General features: G+C 36.7%; 2 protein-coding genes across 3 annotated transcripts in view; one reads left to right on the forward strand and one right to left on the reverse strand.

Annotated features, from left to right (window-relative positions):
• The window catches only part of tmtops2a (teleost multiple tissue opsin 2a), a 40707-nt gene that overhangs the window by 22023 nt on the left and 5299 nt on the right, over positions 1 to 13385 (forward strand). The window lies entirely within an intron of this gene.
• The window catches only part of LOC135717828 (beta-galactoside alpha-2,6-sialyltransferase 2-like), a 74036-nt gene continuing 60927 nt past the window's right edge, over positions 277 to 13385 (reverse strand). For both annotated transcript variants that reach the window (XM_065240061.2, XM_065240060.2), the window contains exon 6: positions 277 to 3393. In XM_065240061.2, coding sequence (XP_065096133.1) covers positions 3146 to 3393 — 248 coding nt within the window. In that variant the 3' untranslated portion in view covers positions 277 to 3145. The remainder of the gene's footprint in view (positions 3394 to 13385) is intronic.

Consider the following 13385-nt stretch of genomic DNA (forward strand, 5'->3'; position numbering starts at 1 on the left):
ACATTTTTTATCTTATTAATAAGAATTGCAAACAATTTATCACATTATCATTAACAGCAAAGATTGATACCTTTCAAGCAGCAATCTCAAATGATTTGTATCTGTATCATTATAAACCCATTTTTAATGTAATCATGTCCCGTTTTAATTTAACAAAATATGTCTTTAATAAAATAATACATTTTATTATCATTATAAAATTTTCTTAAATATATTTTTTTTAATTAAATCAATAATACAAAAAATCATCTTATATTAAAAGATATGAAAAAACATTTGGTTTATTAAGCATATTTACTAAATGTTTAAATTATGGATTTATTAACTACTTTTGTTATTATTATTATTCACTGAATTAATAATACATTTCACTCACCAGCTACAAACATTTTTATAATGTGGAGCAAAAACAGTAACAGAATTTCTGAATCAGTGCGCTCAACACACAAAAAAACAAATCAGTCCTAGTCATAATTAAAATCACATGTTTATCAATAATGTGATTCTTTCCAATAATCAGAGTAAGGACTTAATCACATGACAAAGATGTTTACATGACTCCAACAAACTTCTTTACTCCTGCTAACATGCTGTTTTATTTTTGGATAATTTGCTAATAATTGTGGTTATTCACAAAGCCCAGATATAGGTGAACTCACAAATAGACAGTTTCATCGGACGCATGTGCGCTGACGCGATACACGTCTGGATCCGAACTTTACTTCCGGTTTTTTTTTTTTATGGTCTGACTAGTTGCTAAACTGATCTCTTGAACAAATGTCTCGTCGAAAATAACAAATGTTTTGGTTTCCTAGGTAATCTATGTGTTGTTTTTTGCTTGTTATATAAATAAACTACATATAGTTCAGGGAAAACTTAATAATCTCAAGTTTATTATGAATTCGCAGGTGCATCACAAAAAAACTAAAACACGTGCTCAATTCAGTTAGTATAGCACTACAGATGCGATTCAAGTATTTATATAGCTACTTATATAGCATGTTTTGAGATTAAAAAGGGCATCCGCCACATTTTAAGGTCTTCCTGTAGTTGATAATTTTATTACTTAAAACTTATCTCTGAGCATCATATAATAGGATATGTAAAAGTTTTTCCTGTGACAGTAATTCCACATGCTTTAAAGCTCCACTGTGTAAGATCTACTCCCATCTAGCGGTGAAATTCTATATGACAACCAAATGAATATTACTTTCTAGCGCACCCCATTCGAAACGCGTTTTAACTCGTACGGTGGCCGTGTCATGCCAAGGTTAACATGGCTTCCAGTAGCTACAAAGCAAAAGCAATGAAAAAAATTAACAATTTGCAATGTATTTTGCCTGTGATCCATCAAAGCACACAGATTTATGTTAAACATGGAAAAAGTCAGATTTTTATGATGTGTCCACTTAAAATCACATACAAAAAGCAACCATAAACGTAGCTTAGACACTCCTTTTTCATCGAACACATTAAAACACATGCGTGTTTACACTAACAAGTGTTATGCATAAGCATGCTATAGTTAGCCAAGGAACTATAAAACTTCAAGTTTACAACATGGATGTAAACGAATATGCTGAATTAGCTGTGGAGAAGATAGAAAGTAGGCAACTTCTATGTCCCTTGAGCCCCATCTTGGAAAACTAACATTACTCCAATATTGACTTTGGTCTTGTTGTTTTTCCTGTCGCGTTGTCGTTTTAAATCCCCTTTTCGCTTCCTTGGCGACGTGTTTTAATGTCCTCGAAAATAGGTCTTCAACAGGCTTTCAAATCTGCCTCAAATCAAAGCATTAGATCGCGGGATCATCACGGTTTGCAGCTGTTGTTGAATCCGAAGGATTCAGTCTGCACAGGTTGCATATGTGGGCTGCATACGTCATCAAACCTGGTTTATTTAAATTAACTGAGCATTACATTCACAAGTCATAAGCATATTACATACATTTACAATTAACCAAGAATAATTGTCAGCTTTATAATTGTTAATATTCTGAAATAAGACTGTCTTGATGACGTATACCGCCTACACATGCAACCTCGGGAGGCTTCAGCTAGCGGCCAGCGTAGGGATGTTCACATTGACCGTTTAACCGTTAACCAAAGGTAAGAATTTATGGCCGATTAACATTATCAGTTAACATAAAAAAATATTTGTTAACGCACGGTGCCTGTCCTCATGAGCCGACAGACATTTCGCCACTTTTCTATCTTTAATTTGTGAATGTCCTGTAAATGACACAAACGATTGCTGCCCTGACGGTCTGATAAAGTATTCATTTCTATGAGAAATCATTTGTGTGAGTGTTTGGAAGCTGATCGGAGATGCGTGCATGTCCGCGCAAGATGACGCGGTCCGTCTCCGTCTCGCGCACATCCGGACAGACGTTCGCTGATGGCCTCTGACCCTGACCATGAACATCTCTCTTTTTGCACAAACGGAGAAAGACGAAGCAAAAGCAAAACTTTTTGAAAAGCGTCCTGCTTTAGAAATGACCACTGTGGTAGATGAAAAAGAGACAATCTGCCCTCTTTGGATATTAATCATCTGGACTGATCGCGTGCTTTTTGATACGGTAATGTTGCGTGATATGTATGATAATGTATGAATCCTGGTTCTGTTGTTGATCTGTCGCTGCTGTTTGCTCGTTCAAGTGAAATGTTTTGTTTTAACTAGGTCACACAGACAACCGTCCACGGTATTTTTACTCAATGACAACTTAATATTAAAATCTTATAAGTTAACGGTTAATGTTCGGTTCATAAGCTGCAGTTGTCGGTCGGGAAAATTACTGATATGAACATCCCTAGGCCAGCGTGAGTGTAGTCTGAAAGCGCGAAAGGCGGAACTTGAATTTCAGGAATGTCCCTCGTCTGCGAATGTATTTCAAAGATGGAGGCACAACATGGATGCGCCAGTCGAGCGACTCGACCGTATGCATTTTAAATAGCAGATTCTACACTTCTCATCAGGGCAAACGCGAGGAGTGACCGTGTCTGCCAAATATATTTGGTAGAATTTTTTATTTGTTTAAAGCCATTATTAAATAACACTCCAAATAAAGCCTTAATATTCTGAATAAAGTACTCAGTTTTGGAACCATCCATACTGTATTTTAAACAATTGTATAGGATCGTGAAAATCACGTTGGACAGGTGATCTCAGAGAAACCTGTCAGTGTGACCTTTCCCTTTTCCCTGAGGTCGTGTTCAGAAGCCGTGCTCATGCGCTTGGTGAGCAGTTTCTCGTAAAGCAGAGGGTGGTATGCTCCAAAGGTGCAGGCCGTATCGATGACGGTCTCATGATAATGGCACCGATTGGTTTGTCTCATAGAGGGGATGTACTCGTACACATCGACTTGTTCACACAGATTCGTCATCACAGCAATACCTGTCAAACACAGACATACACAATCATAACAGATCTGTTCAGTACTGATCTGATTTGACATTGCAAGGATCCACGCTTGGCCAGCTGTGTGTACTGCCATTAAAGTTGGCTACTTCTGTGAAGTGTTTTATTTTGTAGAAGACTTCTGCCCGCAGGCTGTCAACATACAGAGCCTAACAGCACCCTGCCAAGATCAAACAGAAATTGCCTCACAGCATGTATGCCCACATGCAGGGGACACACACATTAAAGAGCTTGTGGTGCTGGCACGCAAGTGTGAAGACCAATCAAGTGCCTAAAGTGCCAACAAAATGTACAAACCTCATGACTTATTAAAAGCATTAAGAAAAATATCACTAAAGATTAATTCACGGTCATCCCACAAGTCATGGCAAAAACACTGACAAACGACAATCTTGTTCATTCTAAATAGCAGCCAACTTATATTGTGTATTTATGGTGTAGAGTACAAACAAAGTCAATGTAAAGATACAAAAAGATGCTAATTAACATTGAGCAAGGGGACAGACATAAAGTGACTGGTGCAATTCCATGCTATTTGCCCGTAGAATTTCAACTCAAGTGGTAAATATGCATGAAGCTTTGTCACGCAATTAAGCCAATCAACGAACAGCATGTCTGGTTTGACACATTTGGTTCAAACTAGAGATACTGTATGCACCAATCTAATATGTCTTCACTGCTACGATAGCCAATTATTTAGATTGATATCTGCCAGTGCGGATAGTTTGGTGGTTATATTAACTTGCATTAACTTAATTCTGAAGATTAAATTTTCTAAATGTTATTTATTCATATAATGACCATTAATATTGAACATTAAACTAGTGATGTTTCTTTACATTTTCTAGGGCTGTGCATCGATGCATTGCGTTCCCAATTAAAAATACCTGTTTAAAATTGATTCCGAATCGCAAGGCTCAGATTCTGTGTTTCATGCACAGCTCATGCATGTAATTCGGCTCTGTGATCAATAGGAAGTCCTTATCAATCTTAAATCACTATGACCCTTACGAAAAAGAAGTACACTTCAAGTTCATTTTATTAAGTATACTTAAGTAATGTTGGAGTATAGTTTTAAGTATACTTTATGTAGTAAGTGTACTAACATTTATGTTCTAGTAGTATACTTGTAAGTGTACTGCTTGAATACCGCTTGGGACTAAATTTGCCCACTTTTAGTATATAAAAGCATACTTTTAAGTATACTATAAGTGTAAGAGTAGTCAACTTTAAGTGTACAACTAGTGCACAATTAGTTCTTCATTTGTACTGCAAGTGAACTCATGAGTATACTAGTAGTTTTCTAGACTTATACTTCAAGTGTACATGCAAATGTTCTGTTAGATTACTCTTAGTAAACTAGTAGGTTACTAATTTTGTGCTGAAGGTATACTTCCAAATGTTCTTTTAATATACTTTTAGTTAACTAGTAGTTTACTAGTCATATACTGAAAGTGTAGATGCAAGTGTTCTGTTAGTGTACTCTTAGTAAACTAGTAGGTTACTTATTGTGTGCTGCAGGTATACTTCCAAGTGTTCTTTCAATATACTTTTAGTCAGAGGCGATTCTAGGGTAAGAGCTTTAGGGGTGCTGAGCACCCAATGAGCTCCACTGCCACCACCCACTCTTTTTTCCTACAGAAACCAATATTATTTTTATTGTAAAATAACTATCATTTTAACATTGGTTTATCAACTCCAAAATCCAGATTTTTTTGGAGACCTTTCAGGCATGAAAACGGGTCAGGGGTGAAAAAGATAAGAAAATTACCCCTCTAGGGTCCGGGAGCATGCTCCCCCTAAGAATTTTTTTAAATTACATATTTTAAAGCATCAATCTGATGAGTTTTGAGATGCATTTTTTTGCCAACCTTTTTATTTCTAATTAGTGGCGAGCTAGCACTTTTTTGCCATTAATGCCATATTAAAGTATCAGGACAAAAGGTGGGCTACAGCAGCAGTGTGGGTATGGTTTTATGTGTATATACAGTGTGTCGTTTTAAGCCTGTCGTCAAAATGACAAATCTCCTAATTTATAACTTTTATGCCTACAACATATGGTATGTTAATTTATAGTTTAATTTGCAGCGTTTCTTTTAACAGTCCTTTAATTGAACAATTACCTTTACTATATGTCTAAAACAAAACACTTGTGACTCCTGCACTAAGGGTTAAAAACGTTATCCCCTTCATATTAATCTACATGTGATAAACTAAAAAAAGTCGTTATTGTCTAGTTTGATAGTCAGACAGTTAGTGATTTCACACATAACTTACCGGTACTGGTGGTATAGTGATATGTAGTTTGTTTTCACTCTGTTCCAAGCGCCATGTTTTCATGACGACTGACCAGAAAAGACGCACGTGATGTCATGTTTACATGACTCCCGATTGTTAAAATAAGTCTCAAATTAACGATAAATCATACAATAAACTTTAACAACGGAGACACACGTACTGTATGCAACTACCCACTGAGACGCACAAAACTGCATGCGTCTTGCGGAAGAACATTGTAACCGGCACTACTTCTCTCCGTTTAAGTCTATGGACGAGTCACCCAGGTACTGTACTACAGTACTCCGCAGCGCGCGGGTACCCGCCGGACTAAAATAATCCGAAAATAAACACTTATTATACGTGTACCATGGTGATTCAGTATAAGACAAAAACACGGCTTGAAAGATTGATTCGTGATGTACTCGCTCATTATAAACATAACGTAAACATTTTGTAAGATTTGAACAAAAAAGTTGCATCACAACACTTTTAACTGATTCTCTCTCTGCGTGTGTTTCGCGCTCGAGCTAAGCGATGGTACAGAGAAGTAAAAGAAGAGGATGACACCATTTGCTAAGCGGGGAGGTTTTCATTTTCTACCTTAACATATACATTTTAAACCACAAACTACGGAGTATGTTTTGGACTTATTTAACCTTGTCAAAGACGAACGAACATTTTAAAATAAATACATTTCTTGCTCCAAGTTTTAGGGGTGCTGAGCTGCTTTTTAGGGGTGCTAAAGCACCCCTAAAAAGGGGCTAGCCTCGCCCATGCTTTTAGTTAACTAGTAGTTTACTAGTCATATACTGAAAATGTACATGCAAGTGTTCTGTTAGTGTACTCTTAGTAAACTAGTAGGTTACTTATTGTATACTGCTTGTGTAACAAAGCACTTTGACACTGAGGATCCATCTGCAGGTTTTTATTAAACACACTCATATTCCAACAGGCAAGGTCAAACAACAGCAAACACAGCAATGTAGGGCAGGCAAATCTCGTAGTCATGAAACAGGCAAAAGGGTCAGGGCAGTCAACAAACATACTCATAAACCGGGTAAAACAGATAAAGACCAATAAATACAGATAGATATGCAGGCAGGCAAACCGCTCAGCAATGACAGCCGGTACAAATCAAGACTTTGCACTGACTGAAGAGAGTTTATATAGGCTGTCCAATGAGTTTCAGGTGGCAGAGTAAACAGTCCAGGTATGCAGGATTATGGGAAATGGAGTCCAGAACGAAAGTTAATATTCAGGAAATTCAGCCATATGTATATATAGATATATATACACAACCTCATATCAGAAAAAGTTGGGACACTGTAGAAATTGTGAGTAAAAAAGGAATGGAATAATTTACAAATCTCATAAACTTATATTTTATTCACAATAGAATATAGATAACATATCAAATGTTGAAAGTGAGTATATATATTTATAATTTTTTTATTTATTATTTTTGTTTGATTAGCTCACTGATAGCATACGAAAGATTAAGCTTCAAATTGAAAGTACAATTAAAAGGTATATGTCAAGTATAAAAATTAATACACAGGAGTATTAGTTAACTAAAAGTATAGTAAAAGAATACTTGCAAGTATACCTGCAGCACACAATTAGTAACTTGCAAGTGTTCTATTAGTGTACTCTTAGTAAACTAGTATGTACACTTTCAGTATACAGTATACACTTTCAGAGTACACTAGTTAACTAAAAGTTGACACTGTAAAAAATACTTTGCTGCCTTAAAATTTTTTGTTAAATCAACTCAGATTTACAAGTCATGTCAACAAAGATGAGTTGTCACAACTTATAAAATATAGTTGAGTCAACTTAATTTTATAAGTTATAACAACTCACCTGTAGTTATAACAACTGATCTCTAGTCAAGATAAATAACAGTAAGTTGAAATGACTTGTAAATCCAAGTTGATTCAACAAAAATTTTAAGGCAGCAAAGTATTTGTTATGTAGTAAAAGAATACTTGCAAGTATACCTGCAGCATAAAAATTAATAACCTACTAGTTTACTAACACTAAAGATTCTCCATAAAGATAATATACATTTGTACACTACATATACTTTCAAAATTTACTTAAAATAAACTGTTTCTAAAAGGATGCTAAATAATGTATTTTATAAATATGCTGTCAGTGCATTATTATAATGATAACTTTAACAGATAAAGTATACCTAAAATAAACTTTAAAATAAGTTCAAATTAGTATACTTTAAAAATTGCACAGAACTTTAACTCCAAGATTATATTTTTTAAAAGTATACTTTAAGAAAATATACTAAATTAGAATTATTTTGAAATATGTTAAAAGTTTAATTGTTAGCAAATATGTTGTAAGCATACTTTCAATATATTCAAAGATGGTACATTTCTTTCTAAGTATATTTGTAATGTACTATTGCAAAGTTAAATATACTTGAAATACAATAAAGTATATTTATTTTTCACCAGGGCTAATCCTATGGCTTTTTGCAGCTTTCTTGATAGCTTTTTTGTTGCATTTTTACTTTATACTTTTAAGTATATGTCAGTAAACAAGTATAGGGCAAATATACTTAGACATTTCGGTCAGTATAGGTCAAGTATACTTTAGTACAATTTAAGTATATTTCTAAGAAGTACCGAAAGTATATTTTAGAGAAGTACATAAAAAGTTAACTGAAAGTATACTTATTTTAAGTTTAAAAGAAGTATACTTATAGCACACTTGAATAATCTTATTTTTCGTAAGGGGAGTTTGAGTCGTTTATAATTTGCATTTTAAAAAGCAACACTCGTCAAACATAATCATTCAAAATATTCTTTATCATCATAAAAATACCTGAAACAATTTGAGGAACAGTGATATAAATATTCCTATAGACATTTCCTGGAATAGCATTTGTAATGCTACTTCTTCTGTGGCACAAATGGCATTTCTTCACGAGAGCGCCCTCTGTCTTTGGATGTGGCGACATTTCACCGTAATTCATTAAAATTCATTGCGCGTTTAATTTTCACAACCCTAACATTTTCTATGGGTGTTTGTTAGCATTCGTTGGATTGGTGTGAATTAGTTTTAAGAGCAGTTTTAAGGGTTTTAAGGGTTAGTTTTAAGGGTTTTAATTCTGCAGCTCTACGTTGGATCCAGTCTTATTTGGGGGATAGGGAACAAGTAGTAGATGTGAGTGGGACTATATCAGCTCCTCTTCCACTTACATGTGGGGTCAGAGGCGTCATGCCCATTCAAACTGAGGGGGCACCTGCCCCCTTGGTTTTTTTGAGCCAATGGATTTTGCATCCAACCTCTAAATCAAATAAGCGTCCATTAATCTGTTATTTGACTTTTAATCTGTTAATATGCACAATATTATACATTCTGTGCTGCATCCTTGTCACTTTTCGGAGATTTTCGCCGTTTTGATCGTGTTTTGATCATGTTACATTACTTTTATTCTGGCGGCAGCTGGCGCTGCAGTCAGAGCGCAGCCGCAGACGTCATCAGTGTCTGGGCGCGCTCACGAGCTCTCTGCTGTTGCTGGCTTGCTGCTGCATTTGGCTATCTGAGGAATTAAAACGTGTTAGAAACGCTCACAACATTTCCAAACCCCAGTACGGTAATGTGCAGTTAACCTTCTCTGTGTAGAAAATGTATGGTTTTAAATGTGACCGTCTCAACGTTATATTAGTAGAGATTCATCTTCTTGGCACAACGCCAAAGTTCGCCAAAGTTCACGCGGGCGCGGAATCTCACATGCTCACATGAGGTAAAATTTAATGCAAAAATCCGTTCCTCTAATAATTGTATCTAAACATATTTTTTAAAATCATTATTGAACATTAAAATCAATCACGTGGCTATAGCTGATGTCATTTTCGTTGTTTATATACTTTATGGATTTAAAATTACATAAATTTTATATGATAATGTAGTTGTTGTGCAAAATGCATTAATGACACAATTAAACAAGCCATTAAGACTTAAATAAAACATGCCGTTTCAGATGTGAATATGATGCAAATGTGTCATTATTCCGATTGAATAGTATTTGATATGAAAGTTAGTCATCACTTTTATTTTGGAGGTTTTTGCATGAAAGCAGGGGTTTTCAGATTGTTAGAAATGTAAGTGCCATGGAAAAGACTGAAAGCTCTATAATATTTCGTTTGATGTCTGTGTATACACAAATTTCTGGGAGCTGTTGACACTGTGCCCCCTTAAAAAAAATTGGTGCATGACGCCCCTGTGTGGGGTCCCTCAGGGAAGCATCGTAGGTCCTCTATTCTTTCTGCTGTATATAAATGACATGAAGTCAGCATGTGATTGCAATCTGTATCTTTACCCAGATGATTCAGCTTTTTTAGTGTCTCATTGAAATAAAACAGAAGTAGAGAAATTACTTAGTTTAGAACTTCAGAAAGTCAGTATTTGGTTATCTGAAAATAAGCGGTCTCTTCATCTCGGTAAAACTGAATCAATACTATTTGGATCCAATGAAAAGCTAAGGAAGTCGCCTGGATTCAAATGTGGTAGTTGGTGAATCCAAAATAACAACTAAGGAATCAGTAACTTACCTAGGTTGCATACTTAACAATAAATTCTCTGGGGAGTGCATGTCTTTAAAAGTTCTGTCTAAAGTAAATCAGAAAAAAAATATTTAGCTAGAATATTCACATTAATAGATAGACAAGCTCTCGAGACTCTTGCTGGGGCCCTAATACAATGGCACTTTGATTATGCCTGCACTTCATGGTACACAACCATTCCTAAAATCTTCAAACAGAAGTTGCAGACATCACAAAACAAATTAGTGAGGCTTATTTTAAAGCTACACCCGCACACACACCTCAACCCAGCTCATTTTAGTAGCCTTACAGTAAGTGGCTTAAAGTAGAAGATAGAGTAACATATATAACAATGTGTATGGTTTGTAACAATTTTTCTAGGGTAAATGCTGTACACAGTTACTCAACAAGGGCTAGTACCACTGATTTTGTTTTATGCAGATTTAAAAGTTGCAAGGGCAAGGGCTCTTTATGTACTCAGACCATCTGAGGAGATTTCTTACTGAGGAGACTGATTCAACATCCGGTTTGTGACATCACGCTGAACAGATCGTGCATCGTAGCTCCGTCGAGTTCATCATCTAAAATCCTTTTTTACCATCTTATTCCTATTTATGTAATATAACTTATTAGTTTTACATAGGAATACTTTACCGTGACGATTATTGATCAGTACTACCACGTGAAACTATTTATTTATCACTAATAAACACCCAGTGTTAGCATATAGCCCGCTAGCATCCACAAACGGTGGAGGCTGAAGCTAGCATTTCCCGATCTAATGGCGGATTCATCTGATATATGCTTTTCTGACCTGTCCTCACCTGAGCGGGAAGCTGTGGAGGAGTTGTTTCCCGGTTTTAGCAGATCCAACGCGAGGTACAGCGCCCACTTCACCCTGCCTTCCGACGTCCACAAGCGAACGAGGCGCGCAGCAAACGAGCATTCCACGCGATGCAGCTTCACGGACCGTGAACGACTGAACGGACACGCCATTGTCCAACATGAAAGCGATCGGGAAGCTGTGGAGGAACCGCTGCCCGGCCTTCGCAGATTCAGCAAGCCCCACATCACCCTGGCCCCAGACGTTCGCAGGCGACCGAGGCGTGTCACAACCGAACACCCCACGCGATGCAGCTCCGGGGACCGCGTTCGGGTAAACGAAGACGCCATCGCCCAGCATGAAAGCGGTAAGACTCCGCTTGTTATTGTAACATGTACTACTTGCCACATGTATAGTTTAGCTTCTGGTGTTAGCATAGAGGGGTTTACATGCACTAAGTGTATTGAAGTATTAAGGTTAACTGAGAAGGTTGCTGAACTAGAATCACGCATCCGAACGCTAGTTGACGATAGCAAAACCGCTAAATGTTACTGTTGCAAATAATCTATCGAGCGAAAAGACTAATGGCTCGGTTCCGACATCAGATGCTAATGTAAATATTACAAATACTGTATCGAGCGCGCATAGTGTTTATCAAAATACACATGGCTCGGTTCCGACATCAGAGTCAAGTCGGCGGTCAAACTGGGTGACTGTCAGGCGGCATAGTCATATAAGGCGTCCTTCTAAGACCCATAACGTAATGACAATTTCTAAAAGATTCGATCCCCTAAGGAGTACACCAGCTGAAACACCTTTTAAAAGTGCCCTGGTCATTGGAGATTCTATACTCAGGAACACTAACATTGAGGCACCAAACACCATAGTCTACTGTATACCGGGAGCCAGAACGTCTGACATTAGATCCAAACTTAAAGTGCTGGCTAATGCTAAGCGGAAGTTTTCTAAGATTGTTATTCACGCCGGCACGAATTATTAAAGGGGAGAGGGGGTGGTGTAGCTACAATATACAACAAAATTTTTAAAGTAAACCAAAAATCTGAGCTAAAATTTAAATCATTTGAACTAATGTTGTTAAATATGGAAATAACTGATCGTAACCACAAACAGCTTTCTTTTGCCTTAGCGACAATCTATAGACCACCGGGCCACCATGCAGATTTCCTTAAAGAAATATCAGATTTCCTATCTGAGCTTGTAGTCACTGTAGATAAAGCTCTTATTGTTGGTGATTTTAATGTCCATGTGGATTACCCAAAAGACGCATTAGGACGTGCGTTTATAGATGTTCTAAATTCTCTCAATATTAGACAAAACGTGACAGGGCCAACGCATACTCGTAAGCACACATTAGACTTAATTCTGTCACTCGGACTCAATATTAATGACGTCGAAATATCACCTCAGAGTGATGCAGTTTCTGACCATTACCTTGTGTCATACACTGTACTTCTAGATAGGATCACTCAATCCACAACATGCTACCGACTAGCCAGAACAATAATTTCCACCACTAAAGATAGCTTTATTAGCACTCTTCCAGACCTGTCCCAGATGAAACATGTAGCAGATAACTGTGACGATCTAGATATTGTAATAGAAAACCTAAACAATGTCTGTTCTAACACATTGGATGCCGTTGCTCCCATTCGAAAAAAGAGATTCAAAGAAAAACCGCCAGCTCCATGGTATGACCATCACACCGCAGCCCTTAAAAAGGCAGCTAGAAAAATGGAAAGAAATTATAGAAGCACAAAGTTAGAAGTATGGCGTACAGCATGGAAACAAAGTGTTAAACACTACAGACAGGCTATTAAAACCGCCAGATCTACATATCTTAGCAAGCTTATAAATGAGAATCATAATAACCCTCGTTTCCTCTTTAGCACAGTTGCGAAACTGACTAAAAACAAAGAACTAACAGAAACCAATAGTAAACTTCAACACAATAGTAACGACTTCATGAACTTCTTTTCTAACAAAATTTCGGCTATTAGGGAAAACATTGTAGCTACCCAGGCAGCCACCTCTCTACCCATTAGTTCACTTAACACTAGACTACCATACGAACATCTTGATTCATTTAAACCTACTACAATAGATGAGCTCTCTAAACTAGTCACATCATCCAAATCATCGTCCTGTATATTAGACCCCGTTCCCACAAAACAACTTAAAGAGGTATTCCCTGTAGTGTCAACCCCGGTTCTAAATATCTTTAACTCATCGCTAGAAATAGGATACGTTCCAACAGCTTTCAAACTAGCAGTTATTAA

The sequence above is a fragment of the Paramisgurnus dabryanus genome, chromosome 7 (assembly GCF_030506205.2).
Source record: "Paramisgurnus dabryanus chromosome 7, PD_genome_1.1, whole genome shotgun sequence".
Taxonomy (NCBI): domain Eukaryota; kingdom Metazoa; phylum Chordata; class Actinopteri; order Cypriniformes; family Cobitidae; genus Paramisgurnus; species Paramisgurnus dabryanus.